The following is a 21,151-nucleotide window of genomic DNA, read 5'->3' as shown; positions in this document are numbered from 1 at the left end:
TGGTTTTTCCCACCCGATGACATCATATGCCATCGCCAAACTTTCGTCTGCTTTTAATAATTTTTTTAATAAACTTTAATAAATAAACATGGTGAGTAATAATCTAAATGGTTGCTAAGGGAATAGGAAATTGCAATTTAGGGGTTTAAAGTGTTAAGGGAAGGTTTGTGATACTGTTTATAGCCAAAAATAGTGTATTTACTTCCGCATCTCTGCTTCACGGAAATTCAACTTTCGCGGGCGGTCTCAGAACACATCCCCCGTGAAAATCAAGGGAACACTGTACTGTGATTAGACAATTTACAACTACGTCGTCTCCGATCTGATCTAACAGTAGTTCATAAAATCATATGAGCCGCTCCGACTCCTCGGAGAGGGTCGGCATACAAATCTAATAAATTATTATTTTTTCATTATTATATACCAAAATGTCCTTCCTGTTAGTGACTACTTCATCTTCAACCACAGCAACACACGAGCACGGAATAGATTCAAACTTAACGTAAACCACTCCAAACTAGACTGCAGAAAATTCGACTTCAGCAATAGAGTGATCAACACCTGGAATGCATTACCTGACTCTGTGGTTTATTCCCAAAACACTAAAATCTTTAATCTCAGATTGTCTACAATTGACCTCTCCCCTTTTCTAAGAGGTTTGTAAGAGGTGTGCATAAGCGCACCATTGTGCATACCATCCCTGCCCTACTGGCCTATTGTCTTCTTTTATCATTATTTAGAAACATAGAAACATAGAAGATTGACGGCAGAAAAAGACCTCATGGTCCATCTAGTCTGCCCTTATACTATTTCCTGTATTTTATCTTAGGATGGATCTATGTTTATCCCAGGCATGTTTAGATTCAGTTCCTGTGGATTACCAACCACGTCTGCTGGAAGTTTGTTCCAAGCATCTACGACTCTTTCAGTAAAATAATATTTTCTCACGTTGCTTCTGATCTGTCCCCCCAACTCACCTCAGATTGTGCCCTATTTCCTATTAAAAACACTTCCTTCCTGAACCTTATTTAACCCTTTCACCTATTGAAATGTTTTGATCATGTGCCCCCTTTCCCTTCTGGCCTCCAGACTATACAGACTCTATTTACTACTTACGTTATGTTTCTACAAACCGCAATCCTATACATGTTTGACAAAATAAATAAATAAAATAAAATAAGTTTGGAAGTTTGTTCCAAGCATCTACGACTCTTTCAGTAAAATAATATTTTCTCACGTTGCTTCTGATCTGTCCCCCAACTCACCTCAGGTTGTGCCCTATTTCCTATTAAAAAGACTTCCTTCCTGCCCCCTTTCCCTTCTGTCCTCCAGACTATAGAGACTCTATTTATTTATGCATTTATTTATTTGTTTGTTTGTTTGTTTATTTATTTATTCATTTGTCCAATACACAAATACATAGGAAGAAAAATAGACATGTAGTAATATATATAAGGGTAAAGTGAACTTAGAGGAGAGGATATATGAAAGAAAGGAAATATACAGTGGAACCCCGACTTACGAGTTTAATTGGTTCCGGAAGGAGGCTCGCACGTCGAACAGCTCGTATGTCGAAACATTGTTTCCCATAGGAAACAATGTAAAAGCGATTAATGCGTGCAAGCCCGAGGGCTGAGGGGAAAAGACGTCGGCTGAAGCGGGGAAGTTCGCCAGGAGGCAGCAGAAAAGCCGCGCGTGTCTTTTAAAACATCGGAGCCAGCATGGGGAGGCTCTCAATCAACCCCCGAGTCCGGGTTCGGGGCTCGGAGGCTGATTAAAAGCCTCCCCGTGCCGGCTCTGATGTTTTAAAACACACGCGCGGCGTTTCCGCTGCCTCCTACAGCGGGGGGCGTGTGTTTTAAAACATCGGAGCCAGCATGGGGAGGCTCTCAATCAACCCCCGAGTCCGGGTTCGGGGCTCGGAGGCTGATTAAAAGCCTCCCCGTGCCGGCTCTGATGTTTTAAAACACACGCGCGGCGTTTCCGCTGCCTCCTACAGCGGGGGCGTGTGTTTTTAAAACATCGGAGCCGGCATGGGGAGGCTCTCAATCAACCCCCGAGTCCGGGTTTGGGGCTCGGAGGCTGATTAAAAGCCTCCCCGTGCCGGCTCTGATGTTTTAAAACACACGCGCGGCGTTTCCGCTGCCTCCTACAGCGGGGGCGTGTGTTTTAAAACATCGGAGCCGGCATGGGGAGGCTCTCAATCAACCCCCGAGTCCGGGTTTGGGGCTCGGAGGCTGATTAAAAGCCTCCCCGTGCCGGCTCTGATGTTTTAAAACACACCGCGCGGCGTTTCCGCTGCCTCCTACAGCGGGGGCGTGTGTTTTAAAACATCGGAGCCGGCATGGGGAGGCTCTCAATCAACCCCCGAGTCCGGGTTTGGGGCTCGGAGGCTGATTAAAAGCCTCCCCGTGCCGGCTCTGATGTTTTAAAACACACGCCCCCGCTTTAGGAGGCAGCGGAAACGCCGCGCGCGTGTGTTTTAAAACATCAGAGCCGGCACGGGGAGGCTTTTAATCAGCCTCCGAGCCCCAAACCCGGACTCGGGGGGTTGATTGAGAGCCTCCCCATGCTGGCTCCGATGTTTTAAAACACACGCCCCCGCTGTAGGAGGCAGCGGAAACGCCGCGCGTGTGTTTTAAAACATCAGAGCCGGCACGGGGAGGCTTTTAATCAGCCTCCGAGCCCCGAACCCGGACTCGGGGGTTGATTGAGAGCCTCCCCATGCCGGCTCCGATGTTTTAAAAGACACGCGCGGCTTTTCTGCTGCCTCCTGGCGAACTTCCCCGCTTTAGGAGGCAGCGGAAAAGCCGCTTATTTTTTCTTGCTTATTTTTTCCCGCCACTCGCAGCGAAAGTGCCCCGGTTTTTTTTGCCGCCCCCCCCCCCCCGCCCGCCTCTCGCAGCAAGTTCTTGTCCGGGCGTTTTTTTTTGCCCCCCCCCCCCCGCCCGCCTCGCAGCAAGTGCTTGTCCGGGCGTTTTTTTTGCCGCCCCCCCCCCCCCGCCCGCCTCTTGCAGCAAGTGCTTGTCCGGGTGTTTTTTTTTGCCCCCCCCCCCCGCCCGCCTCGCAGCAAGTGCTTGTCCGGGCGTTTTTTTTTGGCCGCCCCCCCCCGCCCGCTTCTGCACCCCCAGCAGAAGCCAAGGACTCACCAAGAGCTGGATATTGTACTGAGAAGAGCCGGCCTGGCTTGCTTTGCTTCGGAGAAATAAAGCGTCACGCCCCCCTGACGCTTTTGGCGGCAAAAGAGCCCAGCATCGCTTCGGAAGCCGCCGAAAGCGTCAGAGGGGCGTGACGCTTTATTCGGCTCTGCATCAGCTCGGAAGCAAACCAAGCCAGGCCGGCTCTTCTCGGCTCGTATCCCGAATGGAAGCTCGTGAGTCGAACAAAAATTTCTCTACTCTCCCAGCTCGTATCTCGAGTAGCTCGTAAGTAGAGCTGCTCGTATGTCGGGGTTCCACTGTATATGATAAGTGAGAGAAAGGAAAGACAATTGGACAGGGGACGAAAGGCACACCAGTGCACTTATGTATGCCCCTTACTGGCCTCTTAGGAACCTGGAGAGGTCAATCGTGGAGAGTCTAAGGGAGAAATGTTGGGGGTTAGGGGTTGACACAATTGAGTCCGGCAATGAGTTCCATGCTTCGATAACTAGGTTGTTGAAATCATATTTTTTTACAGTCAAGTTTGGAGCGGTTCGTATTAAGTTTGAATCTGTTCCATGCTCTTGTGTTGTTGCAGTTGAAGCTTTACTACTTACTACTTATGTTATGTTTCTACAAACTACAATCCTATACATGTTTGACAAAATAAATAAATAAAATAAAATAAATAAATATGCCAACTTCAGTATGCAGGTGGCACACTGACCAGCTGATTTTGGGCCTTGGGGAATCCCTTTGCTGCCCTGCGGAGGGCAATGCCTCACCTGTCGAAAAGAATAGGTGCTGGTGAGTTGTGGGGCTACAGCTATCATTGTTTTCTACCAGCGCATTTCACCGGGTTGGCAAAGCGATCGGAGGAGACTGAACCTGCGATCCATTACCAGCAGCCCTGTAAATAGTTCCTAATGAGGGAGTTATACGGCAGCTGAGAACCCAAAGGTTTCCATTAATTATTCGGCGATGTACCTTCTCGATGCTGGAGCGCGAAGAAAAATGGAGAAGGTAAAAAAGTCCCACTTTGAAAGGTCGCTGATAATGAGGAGCTGTTTACCCTTCTCTCCCGCGGAGAAACTTCCATCATTCTTGTTCTATATCCTTTTTGACTGATGCAGAGTCACACAATTGTTGTTTAGCTCTGGACTCCTGTTCTTAATGTGATGTTTTGAAACTGGCGTTGTGCATGAGATCAAGGCAGCTACATAAGTGCACCAGTGTGCCTTTCGTCCCCCGTCCAATTGTCTCTCCTTTATCTCATATATCTTTTCTTCCTTTCATATATCTTCTCCTCTATTTTTACATCTTTTCGTCTATCCTTTTCTTTCTATATATTACTACATGTCTGTTCTCTTCGTTATGTATTGTGTATTGGACAAATAAATAAATGAGGTCATACGAGGAAAGGTTGCTGGAACTGGGCACGGATAGTCTAGTAAAAAGAAGGGCTAGGGGGGACATGATAGCTGTATACAGGTACTTAAGGGGTTGCCACGGAGAGGAAGGGGACACACTGTTTTCCAGGGCACCAGGGGGCCTGACGAGGAACAACGGTTGGAAACTGACCAAGGAAAGATTCAACCCGGAGATAAGAAAGAATTTCCTGACAGTGAGAGTGATCAACCAGTGGAACAGCCTGCCAGCGGAGGTTGTGGACTCCCCAACTTTGGACATTTTCAAGAGGAGATTGGACTGCCATTTGGCTGGGGTGCTGTAGGATTTCCTGCTCAGGCAGGGGGTTGGACTTGATGACCTGTAAGGCCCCTTTCAAGTCTAATAATAAATACATAAATAAATAAAATAAAAATAAACAACCGATGAGAGAGAGGATTCGGGAGTACATCCTTCAAGCACAGAAAGGGCATTGTGTAGAAGAAAGTCACAATTGGGGGAGGAGGAGGAGGAGGAGGGGAAGAGGAAGATGATAATAATGATTATTGTTATTGTTATTATTGTCCTACCAAAGAGGGCATCATGTAAAAGAAAGTCATAATTGAAGGAGGAGGGGTAGATTGTTGTTGTTGTTGTTGTTATATTAGAAAGGGCACCATGTAGAAGAAAGTCACAATTGGCTAATGGACAGAAGAATGGCAGCCTTCAGTAAAATGGAAGGAAGAGGAGGAGAAGAAGAGGAAGAAGAGGAGGAGGAAGAAGAGGAGGAGGAAGAAGAAGAGGAGGAGAGGAGGAGGAAGAAGAAGAGGATAAGGAGGAGGAGGAGGAGGAAGAAGAAAAAGAAGGAGAAGAAGAAGAAGACGAGGAAGAAGAAGAGGATAAGGAGGAGGAGGAAGAAGAAGAAGAAGAGAAGGAGGAGGAGGAGGAAGAAGAAGAGGAGGAGGAGGAGGAAGAAGAAGAAGAAGAAAAGGAGGAGGAGGAGGAGGAGGAGGAAGAAGAAGAAGAGAAGAAGAAGGAGGAGGAGGAGGAAAAAGAAGAAGAGGAAGACAAAGTGGAAAAAGAGGAGGAGGAGGTAGAATAGCAATAGCATTAGCATTTAGACTTATATACCGTGTCATTGTTTTTTTTACAGCTCTCTCTAAGCAGTTTACAGAATCAGCATATTCCCAACCACAGCAACAGCAACAACAACAACAAAAGAACAACAAAGTTGGAAGGGACCTTGGAGGTCTTCCAGTCCAACTGCCTGGTTGGGCAGGAAACCCTACACTGCTTCAAAAAAATTGTTGTTCAATGTCTTCTTAAAAACTTCCAGCGTTGGAGCATTTACAACTTCTGGAGGCAAGCTGTTCCATGGATCAATTGTTCTAACTGTCAGGAAATTTCTCCTTAGTTCTAAGTTGCTTCCAGTGATGACCTACCAAAATTTTTACTACCACATTGTGGGTGTGGCTAATGCATTTTGCTTCAACATCTTCCAGTGCAAATAGGGTGCTCTGCGGTGGAGCTCCAAATTTTGCTACCAGAACTGGGTTCCTGACCGTTCCCATAGAAGCCCAACGCTGGTTGCTTCTGTCCTTGATTAGTTTCTCTCCATTGCGTCTTGTTCTACCCTCAGGTGCTTTGGAGAATAGCTTGACTCCCTCTTCCCTGTGGCAACCCCTGAGATATTGCTATCATGTCTCCCCTGGTCCTTCTTTTCAATAAACTAGCCATGCCCATTCTTCATATGTTTTGACCTCCAGTCCCCGAATCCTCTTTGTTGCTCTGCTCTGCACTTTTTCTAGAGTCTCAACATCCTTTTTACATCGTGGCCACCAAATCTGAATGCAGTATTCCACGTGTGGCCTTACCACTCTTCCCACCCCTCTTCTGTGTCCCAAATGCCATTTCTATTGATCGGGTTGCGGGAAACCAGGTCAAAGGCAGCAAAACGATTCCCCAAAGCCGGCAACAGAGGTTTCTAATTCCGAAAATCATTCCTTAAAGACTGTGGTTTGACTCTTCCGCCAACACAGGCACTTAATTCCAAGTTGCCATGGATGAGGCTATAAATGGAACTTGTCACCAAGGACTGAGCTATGTGTTAGATGCATCTTCATGTAAGCGAGCTCGCTTTTTTTCTGACACTACTCTTCTACAAGCTGCAAAATCATCCCCTTTTCCCGTCAATCAAACATATATTTTTCTCCCGTCCTCTTATTTAACGTTCTGTAGCTGCAGGTCATCTTCGACTTACAACAGATCGTTTAGTCGTCCTTCGAAGTTACAAAATAACTTTTTTGGTTCACGTGCCAAAAGGGGGGTTCTGCATGTACTAGTACGCACGCACTTTCCCACACACAGAACCATAGGCTACAAGAATGGTGGACGGTCTTAAGTATAAAACATATCAGTAAAGACTTCATTAACTCAATCTGTCTAGTCTGGAGGACAGAAGGAAAAGGGGGGACATGATCGAAACATTTAAATATGTTAAAGGGTTAAATAGGGTTCAGGAGGGAAGTGTTTTTAATAGGAAAGTGAACCCAAGAACAAGGGGACACAATCTAAAGTTAGTTGGGGGAAAGATCAAAAGCAACATGAGAAAATATTATTTTACTGAAAGAGTAGTAGATCCTTGGAACAAACATCCAGCAGATGCGGTTGGTAAATCCACAGTAACTGAATTTAAGCATACTTGGGATGAACATAGATCCATCCTAAGATAAAATTCAGGAAGGGTGGGGGCAGTTCTAATCTCCGGGGGGAGTAGGTTCCAGAGGGCCAGGGCCGCCACAGAGAAGGTTCTTCCCCTGGGGCCCGCCAAACGACATTGTTTAGTCCACGGGACCCGGAGAAGGCCCACTCTGTGGGACCTCATCGGTCGCTGGGATTCGTATTTCTCTTATTTTCCCCCAACATATTCTTCTTCTATTTCATTTCCTCTTCATATGCATCAAAGACAAATTCCTTGTGTGTCCAATCACATTTGGCCAATAAATAATTCTATTCTATTCTATTCTATTCCATTCCATTCCATTCCATTCTAACAGAAATTAGATTTCTCTTTCCCCCCTTCTTTTGACTCTGAAGTTGTACATATTTCGAAATTAACCTGGAGCAGATTGGTGTTCCGATTCCTAGAAATCTTTGCAAAGGAGGGTTGTCATTTAATTTTAATTAGGAGTATATATATTTAAACCGTTTGCATTCTTACTCATCTCCAAAGAGTTCCAACCAACACATATGGCATTCCCGGAGTTTTGTTTAGGTGGAATAATAATTCTACAGTCTCCAATGCTGTCAGCAAGCCAAACGTGGAAGATATATATGCTATTCTAAGTAAAGGAAGAAGAGAGGTGTGAATCAGGAGCTGTCGAAGACATCATTCTTGTTCTGATAAGCAAACTGAAATTGTATAACAATTCACAGCTTTGTAGTCAAGGCCCGTCCCTCTCTGTGTGTGAGAAAGAATTGGGAGATGCTTGCTCAGCTCTGGATGGTTAAAATCTTCCTTCCGGTTATTGATAAACTCCATTTCTTCGGATAAGATCTGAATGGTACCATAACTGCCTTCTCATTTTTGTATTTGTTGTTTCCTTCTGCACCGGTGTGGTTTGTCAAGGAAGGAATTGCTTGTCCTAAAATTGGAGTGTAGAAGGTCAGAGACTCCTCCTCCTAGAATAATGAAATATTTTGGGAATCTTTTTTAAAGAGGCAGAATGTTATATTTCCCCCAAGGGAGAAATGGAGAAATGGAGTGTTTTTTTGGAGGCAGAAAACTGCCCCCACTTTCCTTAAAAGCCCACAGCACTTAAGAGATAAAGAGCTGATTGAAAGAGAAAGATAAGTATCTAGATAGCTCTATTCATAAGCGAATAGATCCAAGCCCTAAGACAGGAGCCGAAAGATCCAAAACGGACGAAAGCCATTAAGCCACAATATGAATTGCCCGATACCATTTCAAAACACAAGCAGAGTCTTTTGGGAATGGGGCAGCATACAAATTTAATTAATAACATGAATAAATAAAATGGCATCATCCCAGAGCAGTCCAAACTGCAAATCTGGGAGCCCAGATAAACAATAAGCCAGAGGCTGACCGGATTAGCTCAAACAAACACCTAGAATTTGTATTTCCAGGTCACACATAGAGCCAGCTATGACCCCGACATGACCTCATAGGAATCTGACAACAGGAAGGAAGGAAGGAAGGAAGGAAGGAAGGAAGGAAGGAAGGAAGGAAGGAAGGGTAGGAGTGAAGAAATAAGAATAAAGTACAATAAATCAATGGAAGATAGAGGAGGAGATATAGAGATATATGAGTAGAAGAAAAGTAATAAGAGATATAGGAGAGATAATTGGACAGGGAGCAGGAGGCACCCTAGTGTACTTAAGCACACCCCTTATTAAGCTCTTAGAAACTTGGAGAGGTCAATCGTGGATAGTCTAAGGGGAAAATGTTGGGGTTTAGGGGTAGACACTATGGACTCTGGTAGTGAGTTTCACACTTTGACCTCTCGATTGCTAAAGTCTTTTTTTTTCAGTCCAGTTTGGAGCCGTTAATATTAAGTTTGTATCTATTGCGTGCTCTTGTGTTGTTGTGGTTGAAGCTGAAGTAGTCATTGACAGGCAGGACGTTGCAGCGATGAATATTTCTTCACCACAGAAAAATAATTTAGTGAGGCTAGGTCTTTTTTGGTTGCCGTGTCCGAGATTCAGGCCTGTATTCCGCTGATTGAGACACGAAGGCAAATATTTCAAAGATCCGCAGTAAGGCTGGACTTTCTGCAGTGCCTGTTCACCATCCTTCGATACCTCCGGGAACGCTGATCGGCTTTGACAAGCCGAGCTTCCCGAATGTGAAGAAACAGCTGCGGAGACACTGCAGGCCTCGGGCTGCCCAGTGAAAACTGCCGACATGAACAGAAAGCCTGGATGGCTGAACGCTTGCTTTGCCAACCACTTGTGCAAAAACCACTGATGTCCACTTAGCCAAGAAAAGTTGGTTTCTTATTTATTTATTTATTTATTTATTTATTTATTTATTTATTTATTTATTTATTTATTTCATTAGATTTGTATGCCGCCCCTCTGCGAAGACTCAGGGCGGCTCACAACAGTAATAAAAACAATAAAGCAGTGGAACAAATCTAATATTAAAAACATATAAAACCCTATCATTATTTAAAAAAACCAAACAGCACATTCATACCAAACATAAAACAAAGTATAAAAAAAGACTATATAAGACTATAATAGTTCATTTATTATTTTGGCGGAATGGTTATTATCATCCTAACAACCCTTTATAACTAGTTTACTATCTTAATACATTTATAATAGAAAAGCTAATATATAGCCGACCAAGACCGTAGGGATCTTTAATATTCTCTTATCATTACAAGCTTGGATTACTTTATGTCCCCAACTTCTAGGTGCCCTGAGGAACTATCTAGAAAGGTTTCGTTAGTTGGTATATGCCTCAGTGTCTCAGTTGCTAAGGGGTTAACTGCCTACCACACCTTAGCAGTAGCCCTTAGACTTACATACTGCTTCACAGTGTTTACAGCCCACTCTAAATGGTTTTCAGAGCCAGCCTCTTGCCCCCCAAAATCTGGGTCTTCATTTGACTGATCTTGGAAGGATGAGTCAACCTTAAGTCAGTCAGGATTCAGTTCTGGAGACTTCACCAACAAAGAAGATATTGATAAAATTGAACGGGTCCAAAGCTGGGCTACAAGAATGGTGGAAGGTCTTAAGCATGAAACGTATCTGGAAAGACTTCATGAACTCCATCTGTAGAGTCTGGAGGACAGAAGGGAAAGTGGGGACATGATCGAAACATTGAAATAGGTTCAAGGGTTAAATAAGGTTCAGGAGGGAAGTGTTTTTAATAGGAAAGTGAACCCGGGAACAAGGGGGCACAATCTGAGGTTAGTTGGGGGAAAGATCAGAAGCAATGTGAGAAAGTTCTTGCAACAACCTTGCAAACTTTTTGCAAGGGTTTTTTTCAGTTCAGCCTCTGGGAAGTGATGGGCTGCCAATATATATATATATACATAAATGTTTTCGTAGATTTTCACAGGTACAGGTATGACGGTCTTGGTATATTCGGGTTTCTTCCCGTGTAGGATTTGGAAATTTCTGGCGATGTTTCGACGAGGTCCCACTCGTCATCTTCAGGCTGGTGTTTCTGTCCTTGTTCTAGGGTGATCCCCAAAATATGAACAAGCGGGATGATACCTCCCGCTTACCAGACATCTGGAAACCAGCCCTCAAACGTATCCCAGCCATAGAAACCAGACTCAGAACACACATTGCAAAACAATCAAGGAGCCTGCAAGTTCCAACTACTCAGGATATCACGCCTAATCTACAACCATTAACTAATCAGCATACCTCAGCTACATCAACGACCCCAATTGTTACCCCACTGACTCACCAGGAAGTTTCTACACAGCAGGCAATTGCTGAGCCATCAAACCACACTTAGCCACCAGTATTTATAGAAGGAAGGCAGCTCAGGTCTCGCAGTGGACAAGGATAGAAGCACCAGCCTGAAGATGACGAGTGGGACCTCGTCAAAACGTCGCCAGAAATTTCCAAATCCTACACGGAAAGAAACCCGAATATACCAAGACCGTCATATACATAAATATATATATATACAAGGCAAAGGCTGCAGGTTCAAGTCCCAGTGGGTATGGCTAGCTGATGAGGCCAAAATAAGGCTGAAATAGATCTATCCTAGTTTCCCTTAATTTTCAAATTCAGCAAAAAAAACATGTGACACACACACACACACACATATACACACACACACACACACACACACACACACACACACACACACACACATATATATATATATATATATATATATATATATATATATATATATATATTACTGCCATGCTGTGGGTGTGACTTATTGTGTAAGTGTGGCTTGGTGGTTATGTGACTGGGTAGGAGTGGCTTGCCAGCCACGTGACCAGGTGGGAGTGGCTTGACAATCAAGTAACCAGGGGGTTGGCTTAAAGGTCACGTGACTGGGTGGCAGTGACTTACCGACCAAAATAAGTTTTCAAATAGGTGCTTGGACTCTTTTTCAGTCGATTAACTCACATTATTTGAACAGCCACAGAAAGAACAAATGATATTATTGGTTGAGGAGCACAGGAACATTTAAAGGTTTTGTCCTGAACCCACAAGGTTCAGTAGGATAACAGATTAGGCAAGTAGCTCAATTTTCTTTCATTGGCATAAAAGTTCAGTTCTAGATCATGATTAAAATGATGGGTTAAAAACTTACTATTTGATTATTTTAAAAGTAATTAAGCATCATACTAAGATACTTGAGAGGGACAATAAAAAAGGAGGGACAATAAAAAAGGAAGGACAATAAAAAAGGAGGGACAATAAAAAAAACTATTAAGTATTCAATAAATAGTGCATAAACCTACTACACCCACTGTGCCCATTACTGCATCTGGGACACCAGAATTACCAAAATGGCAGCTGGAGGGAGACATTAAAAGTTTGCAAATGCTTTTTGCAACAGCAGGAGGAAAAAGGAGAGCCGAACTGAGACCAGTAATCCAGGAAGTTAATGCTGTCGGTCAGCTGCAGCTTCATTTCCACCGGTGGAACTGCATTCCACCCTGTTCTGCCCACTGCCCACCCCTGCTGTACAAGTCTCAAAAGCAGGTCAGCTTTCCCATAACACAGGTTAAGCATAGAATGCGAAACCAGTTCTTGGTGACTCTCCTGGGCTTGTTCATTTGGCTCAGTGGCTAAGATCCTAAGAGGGAAAGGTCAGCAGTTTGGCGGTTTCAAATCCCTAGTACAGGTCTCCTGTGTGAGCAGGGGGTTAGACTTGATGACCTCCAAAGTCCCTTCCAACGCTGTTACTGCTAGAGAGGTCAGGGGAGAGCCTCTCTCCTGGCTCTATTTTGACCTCCCTTCCCCTCCCCTTTCTCTTTCTCCCCTGAAGGTCTCCAGGTCATCTTTCCCCAGTATTTGCAGGAGAAATTTGTGCAGTCAGCCCTGAGCTACATCATGTGCAACGGAGAAGGCGAATACATTTGCCGAGACAGCCAATGCGGATGCCAATGTGCCGAAGAGTTTCCCCAGTGCAATTGTCCCATTACGGACATCCAAATAATGGAATACACGTTGGCAAACATGGCCAAGTCCTGGACGGAGGCCTACAAGGACTTAGAGAATTCAGGTAAATGTGGGGAAAGGCAAGAGGGTTTTGGTGGGATGGATGATATGGTAAAGTGGCTTTATGCCCAGTCCAAATTAGCCCTTTGGAAGAACTTGGTTCTCCTATCAAATGATTCCCCTCTTAATAACTTAAATGAATCCCAGCGACCAGTTAGGTCCCACAGAGTTGACCTTCTCCGGGTCCCATCAACTAAACAATGTCGTTTGGCAGGACCCAGGGGAAGAGCCTTCTCTGTGGCGGCCCCGGCCCTCTGGAACCAACTCCCCCCAGAGATTAGAATTGCCCCCACCCTCCTCGCCTTTTGTAAGCTTCTTAAAACCCACCTTTGCCATCAGGCTTACTTGCTTGTTATTACTACCATTATTATGTATATATATATTGTAAGTTATTTTTGTAAATACACTGCTCAAAAAAATAAAGGGAACACTTAAACTACAGAATATAACTCCAAGCAAATTAAACTTCTGTGAAATCAAACTGTCCACTTAGGAAGCAGCACTGATTGACAATCAATTTCACAGGCTGTTGTGCAAATGGAATAGTTGTGCAAATGGAATATTCAATGAGAATATTTCATTCATTCAGATCTAGGATGTGTTATTTGAGTGTTCCCTTTATTTATTTATTTTGAGCAGTATATATTACATAGGTAGCTTTTTTAAAATAATAAAATTTATTTTTAAAAAACAACAACAACGATTCCCCTCTTGGAATTACTCTGTACATAGATGTGTTTGTATTCATGATTTTCCTAGATGAATTTAAGTCCTTCATGAAGAAACTACCTAACAACCATTTCCTGACCATTGGGAGCATCCATCAGCACTGGGGAAACGACTGGGACCTTCAGAACCGCTATAAGCTCTTGCAAACTTCCATGGAGGCTCAACGGCAGAAGATCCAACGCACGTCCCGCAAACTCTTTGGCCTCAGCATCCGTTGTCGGCATAATCCACACCACCAGCTGCCTAGGGAAAGGTACTGGCCCTCTGCTTTTAGCTGGTGTATGGGTGTACGACTACCAGGTGGTCCTCTACTTAAGACTATAATTGGGATCAGGATTCCTGCTCCAAGACAAGGTGGCTGCTGAACAACACAGCCAAGGTAGAAGCCAATCCTCTGAGGCCACGCAGGTAGAGAGATCAGGTTGAAGACTAGCAGTAGCAAAATCACTTAGACATGCCTACCACTTCTCAATGCTCTAAATCCCATTTTAGCCATGAACAGAATCCGCATCTTGCCCCCTACTCCACAACAATCTGAGTCATTTGGAAGGATGGAAGGTTGAGTCAACCTTGAGCAGGTCATCTGACAGTGGGCAGAATATGCCTGCAATGCTGTATTCTAACCATTGTGCCACCACAGCTCAGAAAATGGTAAGGTAGGGTAGGAGAGAAGAGAAAGAGAAAGAGAAGAATATTGGAATAAAGAATAGAATAGAATAGAATAGAATGCAAAGGAATTTAGGACTAGTCTAGACTTGACCAGACTACAATAGAATAGAATAGAATTTAGGAATATAATAGAATAGAATTTAGGAATATAATAGGATAAAACAGAATAGAATAGAACAGAATAGAATAGAATAGAATTTAGGAATAGAATAGAATAGAATTTAGGAATATAACAGGATAAAACAAAATAGAATAGAATTTAGGAATAGAATAGAACAGAACAGAATAGAATTTAGGAATAGAATAGAATAGAATAGAATAACAAAACCAGATTTATATACCACTTCCCACTCCTTTACAGCTTTTTCTAAGCAGTATACCAAGCCAGCCTCTTGACCCCCAATAATCTGAGTCTTCATTTTACCGACCTCGGAAGGATGGAAAACTGGGTCAAATTTGAGCCGGTCAGGATTGAACACATGGCAGTGGGCAGAGTTTGCCTACAATCCTGCATTTTAACCACCACAGTTGTTGTTGTTTTTTTAAGGTTAAGAGTCCCATCCTAACAATCCACATTTGCTGGGCACAAGCCTGTGTGGTTTTTCTCCCCTAGAAATAAGGAACAACTTTTGCTATGCCCTGCCACCCCAAATCTTTGCCACAAGGTTAACAAATATCCTTTGCACCCAATTAGACCTAAGGAAGCATCGTCCCCCCCCCCCCCCGGGCAATTTGAGGCTGTTTGAATGCTCTGAACAAGAGACAGCAGTGTTTAATATGTGGGGCAGGCTTCCAAAAAGATAGAGCGGTAATAATAACAGCATGAGATTTTTTTTTCCCCCTTGCCATTCACAAAGCTCTAATAGAAATAGCATGTTCTATATTCAGATTATGGCCTGAAGCAACACACTGACACTCAACTACCCTTTATGGAAATGAAGGCAAATAGAAGGGAAAGCAAGAGAAAGAGAGAGGGGGGAAGGGAGGGAGAAGGGAGGGAGGAGAGAGAGAGAAAAAAGAAAGGAGAGAGAGGGAAAGGAGAGAGAAGAGAGAGAAGGAGAAGAGAGAAAGGAGAAAGAGAGAGAGAGAGACTGAGAGAAGAGAGAGAACAGGAGAGAGAGGGAGAGAGGAGAGAGGGAGGGAGGCAGGAGAGAGAAAAGAGGAGAGAGAAAAGAAAGAATAGAGAGGGGAGAGAGGAGAGAGAAGGGAAGGTGGAGGAGAGAGAGATAAGAAAGAAAAGAAAAAGAAGAGAGAGAGAGAGAAGAGAGAGAAGGAGAGAGAAAAGAAAAAGGAGATGGAGGGAGGGAAGAGAGGAGAGAGAGAGAAGAGAGAGAAGGAGAGAGAAAAGAAAAAGGAGAGGGAGGGAAGAGAGGAGAGAGAAAGGAGAGGGAGGGACAGAAGAGAGGAGAGGGAGAAAAGAGAGAGAGGAGAGAGAAAAGAAAAAGGAGAGGGAGGGACGGAAGAGAGGAGAGAGGGAGAAGAGAGAGAAGGAGAGAGAAAAGAAAAAGGAGATGGAGGGAGGGAAGAGAGGAGAGAGGGAGGAGGGAGAGAGAGGAGAGAGAAAATAAAAAGGAGAGGGAGGGAAGAGAGGAGAGAGAAAAGAAAAAGGAGAGGGAGGGATGGAAGAGAGGAGAGGGAGAAAAGAGAGAGAGGAGAGAGAAAAGAAAAAGGAGAGGGAGGGAGGGAAGAGAGGAGAGAGGGAGAAGAGAGAGAGAGGAGAGAGAAAAGAAAAAGGAGAGGGAGGGATGGAAGAGAGGAGAGAGGGAGGAGAGAGAGAGAGGAGAGAGAAAAGAAAAAGGAGAGGGAGGGAGGGAAGAGAGGAGAGAGGGAGAAGAGAGAGAGAGGAGAGAGAAAAGAAAAAGGAGAGGGAGGGAGGGAAGAGAGGAGAGAGGGAGGAGAGAGAGAGAGGAGAGAGAGAGAAGAGAGAGAAGAGAGGGAGGGAAAATGAGAGAAAAGAAATAGAAGAGAGTGCGAGGATAGAGAAAGAGAAACTTGCATTAATCTCAATGGTTCGGCAAGGCATGAGTTAAAAAAAAAAGTTCTTTTTACTCTTGTTTGCTTCTGCTTTTTTCTTCGCCTTGCACATCAAGAGTTCTGTTTGCAAAACAAGCCCCAGTCAATGCATTAATTAAAAACAACCCCAGAGGTGACTGGCATGAAAAAAAAAAAGGAAGAAGCGAGCCGGGGATTCGTTTCCCGTTTTTTGCTGACCTGGTTTTATAATTTCTGAATGGGAAGCACTGCATGATTTATAAAGGCCGTGGGCAAAGCTACTGACTGGAAGACGCCGTGGATTGAAGGGGTTGTCCTGCATATGTTAAAAAAAACCCCTAAACCAAATAACCAACCCATTTGTTGTGAGCTGCTCCGGGTCTTCGAAGAGGGATGGCATACAAGTCTAATAAATTATTATTATTATTATTATTATTATTATTATTATTAGTAGTAGTAGTAGTAGTAGTAGTAGTATTAGTAGTATTACTAGTATTATTAGTAGTATTAGTAGTATTAGTAGCATTATTAGTATTATTAGTATTAGTATTATTAGTAGCATTAGTAGTATTAGTAGCATTATTAGTATTATTATTATTATTTTCCCCCAACGGGGATGAACTGATAGCTGCGTCTAATACGAGAAATGGCAGGGAGACAGGTTGGCACCAAATTCAGACTAGATCTACAAGACCAAAAGGTTGGAAAACTATTCTACAATTCACCTGTTAGCAAAAACTTCAGAAGAGAAGGATTTAGGAGTAGTGATTTCCGACAGTCTCCAAATCGGTGAACAGTGCGGTCAGGTGGTAGGGAAACCAAGTAGAATGCTTGGCTGCATAGATAGAGGTATAACAAGCAGGAAGAGGGAGATTGTGATCCCGCTGTATAGAGCGCTGGTGAGACCACATTGGGAAGACTGTGTTCAGTTCCGGAGACCTCACCTACAAAAAGATATTGATAAAATTGAACGGATCCAAAGACGGGCTACAAAAAATGGTGGAAGGTCTTAAGCATAAACGTATCAGGAAAGACCTAATGAACTCAATCTGTATAGTCTGGAGGACAGAAGGGAAAGGGGGGACATGATCGAAGCATTTAAATGTGTTAAAGGGTTAAATAAGGTTCAGGAGGGAAGTGTTTTTAATAGGAAAGTGAACCCAAGAACAAGGGGACACAACCTGAGGTTAGTTTGGGGAAAGATCAGAAGCAACAGGAGAAAATATTATTTGACTGAAAGAGTAGTAGGTGCTTGGAACAAACTTCCAGCAGGCGTGGTTGGTAAGTAAAGTATTGTAAAGTAAAGTAAAGTAAAGTAAAGTAAAGTAAAGTAAAGTAAAGTAAAGTAAAGTAAAGTAAAGTAAAGTAATAATATAAAATAATAAAATAATAATAATGTAAAATATAATAATAATAATAATAATAATAATAATAATAATGTAAAGTAAAATAATAAAATAAAATAATAATAAATAAAAAAATAAAATAAAAAAATAAAATAAAATAAAATAAAATAAAATAAAATAAAATAAAATAAAATAAAATAAAATAAAATAAAATAAAATAAAATAAAATAAAATAAAATAAAATAAAATAAATAGAAGGCATGCAGTTGATCTGGAGAAACTGATCTTGGGTTCACCCAGCCATTGAGGTTTCTCAGCGGTACTTGCAGATTGATTGATTGATTGATTGATTGATTGGTTGGTTTGTTTGCTTGCTTGCTTGCTTGCTTACTTACTTACCTATTTACTTACTTACCTATTTACCTACTTACTTACTTTCTTACTTACCTACTTACTTACCTACTTACTTACTTATTTACTTATTGGACTTGTATGCTGCCCTTCTCCGAGGACTCAGGGCCGCTTACAAACATACCATGTGGTAAGAGATGCCCCCTTACAGCCTATGCTTTGTCCCTTGTAGGACGATCCAGCAGTGGCTCTCCCGAGTCCAATCTTTGCTCTACTGCAACGAGAACGGCTTCTGGGGGACCTTCCTGGAGAGCCAGAGGAGCTGTGTCTGCCATGGGAGCACCAGCCTGTGCCAGCGGCCGATCCCGTGCATCATCGGCGGCAACAACAGCTGTGCCATGTGCAGCTTGGCCAACATCTCCCTCTGCGGCTCCTGCAACAAGGGCTATCGTCTCTCCCGGGGCCGCTGCGAGCCGCAGAACGTGGACTCGGAGCGCAGTGAGCAGTTCATCAGCTTCGAGACCGATTTAGACTTCCAGGACCTGGAGCTCAAATACCTCCTCCAAAAGATGGACTCCCGGTTGTACGTCCACACGACGTTCATCAGCAACGAGATCCGCCTGGACACGTTCTTCGACCCCCGGTGGCGCCGGCGCATGTCCCTCACCTTGAAGAGCAACAAGAACCGGATGGATTTCATCCACATGGTCATCGGGATCTCCATGCGAATCTGCCAGATGCGCAACAGCAGCCTGGACCCCATGTTCTTCGTCTACGTCAACCCCTTCAGCGGGAGCCACTCCGAAGGGTGGAACATGCCCTTCGGAGAATTCGGCTACCCGCGTTGGGAGAAAATCCGGCTGCAGAACAGCCAGTGCTATAACTGGACTCTCTTGCTGGGCAACCGGTGGAAAACGTTTTTCGAGACGGTCCACATCTACCTTCGTAGCCGGACTCGGATGCCCTCTTTGATGCGCAACGAAACTGGTCAAGGGCCCGTAGACCTCTCCGATCCCAACAAGCGTCAGTTCTACATCAAAATTTCCGACATTCAAGTGTTTGGATACAGCTTGCGCTTTAATGCCGACCTGTTGCGTAGCGCCGTGCAACAAGTCAACCAGTCCTACACGCAAGGCGGTCAGTTCTATTCCTCTTCCTCGGTCATGTTGTTGATGTTGGATATACGGGACCGAATCAACAGATTGGCACCCCCGGTAGCCCCTGGAAAACCCCAGCTGGATCTCTTCTCTTGTATGCTCAAACACCGCCTGAAACTGACCAACACAGAAATCATCCGGGTGAACCACGCGCTGGATCTATACAACACCGAGATCCTTAAACAATCGGATCAAATGACTGCAAAACTCTGCTAACCCCCCCAATTTTATGTACTTATCTATATGGACTAATCCTTTATTTTTCTTTTTTTGCTGTAAACAGACACACTCAAACAAAACAGGGAAAAAAAAACGTCGAAGAAAGGAAATCCACCGATGTTTAAAATGGGAAAAAAAGAAGAAGATTTAAACAAAAATACGGAAGGGAGAAAAATGTAAACTGTAATTAATAAATGAAAGAATGGGAGGGAAGAGAATCAGAGGTCCTTATTCACCGGGGAAATGAAATGTGATTGGTTTGCGCGCCCGTGTAAACGAGAAGTTTTGTTGCTCTAATGATCCCACACACACACACAAACACACATACAAGGAGGTCAGGATGTGAGTTTCGGCAAAGTTGTTGCTCCAATGGATTTTGAAGCAGCGGAGATGGCTGGGGGAACCGATGGTCTTCGGAGATCTCTTGGACCTAACTGTAAAGATTTCAGCTATGCAGGTGCTATTATTTGCTAAGTGTGTGGAAGACAGGAAACCTCTGTGTAAGTGTACAAAGAATTGCCATTTCTCCCGGTTGGAGGATGAATGGCCAAAGATAAAACATATTTCTTTTGTGACGTGTGACAGCAGCTTTATTCTGAATCATTTTGTCTGCCATCCTGAAATAAACTGCGTATTTTTTCCCCATTCTGATATGAAGGAGGCAAATTGGGATTAGGTTGCTAGACCGGGCTGTAAATTGGATTTAGGTTTCTGCGGAGGTATGATTTGCAGATGGTACTATCCAGTTTCTAACTGAATTGATGTTCTGAATCAAGTTGATGGTGGTATAAATTACCTCCTTGAGATATTATAATAATAGCAACAGAGTTGGAAGGGACCTTGGAGGTCGTCTAGTCCAACCCCCTGCTTAGGCAGGAAACCCTACACCACTTAAGAGGGAACTGGGCATGGATAGCCTAGAGAAAAGGAGGGCCAGAGCGGACATGATAGCAGTCTACAAGTATACAAGGGGATGTCACAGAGAGGAGGGGATCACTTTATTCTTCAGGGCACCAGAGGGCCGGACGAGGAACAACAGCTGGAAGCTGACCAAGGAGAGATTCGACATGGAGATAAGGAGGAACTTCCTGACGGTCAGAGCGATCAACCAATGGAACAACCTACCAGCGGACGTTGTGAACTCCAACACTCTGGGCATTTTTAAGAGAAGATTGAACTGCCACTTGACTGGTGTACTATAGGGTTCCTGCTTGGGCAGGGGGTTGAACTTGATGGCCTTCATGGTCCCTTTCAACTCTAACAATATTTTTTTTTAAAAGATAGATGGTTATCCAATATCCCCTTAAAAACTTCCAGTGTTGGAGCATTCACAACTTCTGGAGGCAAGCCGTTCCACTAGTTAATTGTTCTCACTGTCAGGAAATTTCTCCTTCATTCTAGGTTGCTTCTCTCCTTTGATTAGTTTCCATTCATTATTGTCCTGTTTTCTGCTTCTTTGGAAAATAAGTTGCCCACCTCTTCTTTCCGGCAGCCCCTCAAATACTGGGCACAAATTGTGCATTTGGATTAGTTCTCATGGTGTTTTTTTTTTAAAAAAAGTCTCTAGTTTGGGGTATAGCATTTAGACTTATATACCGCTTCCTAGTGCTTTTCCAGCCCTCGATAAGCAGTTTACAGAATCAGCATATTGCCCCCAACAATCTGGGTCCTCATTTGACCCACTCGGAAGGATGGAAGGCTGAGTCAACCTTGAGACGGTGGTGAGATTTGAACCGCTGAACTACAGCTAGCAGTTAGCTGAAGTAGCCTGCAGTGCTGCACTCTAACCACTGCGCCATCCCGGCTCTTAAATATTTGAGTTCAATCAAATTCCTACAATTATTTTCCTATCGCTTGAAATAATAGAGAATCTTTTTTTTTACCTCCGTGATAGGAACATAAATATATATGGAAGTGAAACTCATTGGAT

The 21,151-nt window shown here is 43.7% G+C and overlaps 1 protein-coding gene across 1 annotated transcript in view; it reads left to right on the top strand.

Moving 5' to 3' along the window:
* BRINP1 (BMP/retinoic acid inducible neural specific 1) overlaps positions 1-19,791 on the top strand; it is a 108,471-nt gene extending 88,680 nt beyond the window's left edge. Inside the window, exons 6-8 of the mRNA XM_070758740.1 lie at positions 12,526-12,762; positions 13,518-13,740; positions 18,078-19,791. Of these exons, the coding sequence (XP_070614841.1) occupies positions 12,526-12,762; positions 13,518-13,740; positions 18,078-19,218 (1,601 nt within the window). The 3' untranslated portion in view covers positions 19,219-19,791. The remainder of the gene's footprint in view (positions 1-12,525; positions 12,763-13,517; positions 13,741-18,077) is intronic.
* The last annotated feature ends 1,360 nt before the right edge of the window (positions 19,792-21,151 follow it).

The sequence above is a fragment of the Erythrolamprus reginae genome, chromosome 8 (genome assembly GCF_031021105.1).
Source record: "Erythrolamprus reginae isolate rEryReg1 chromosome 8, rEryReg1.hap1, whole genome shotgun sequence".
NCBI lineage: Eukaryota > Metazoa > Chordata > Lepidosauria > Squamata > Dipsadidae > Erythrolamprus > Erythrolamprus reginae.
The sequence above is the reverse complement of the archived record's forward strand: the minus strand, read 5'-3'. Positions and strand labels throughout refer to the sequence as shown.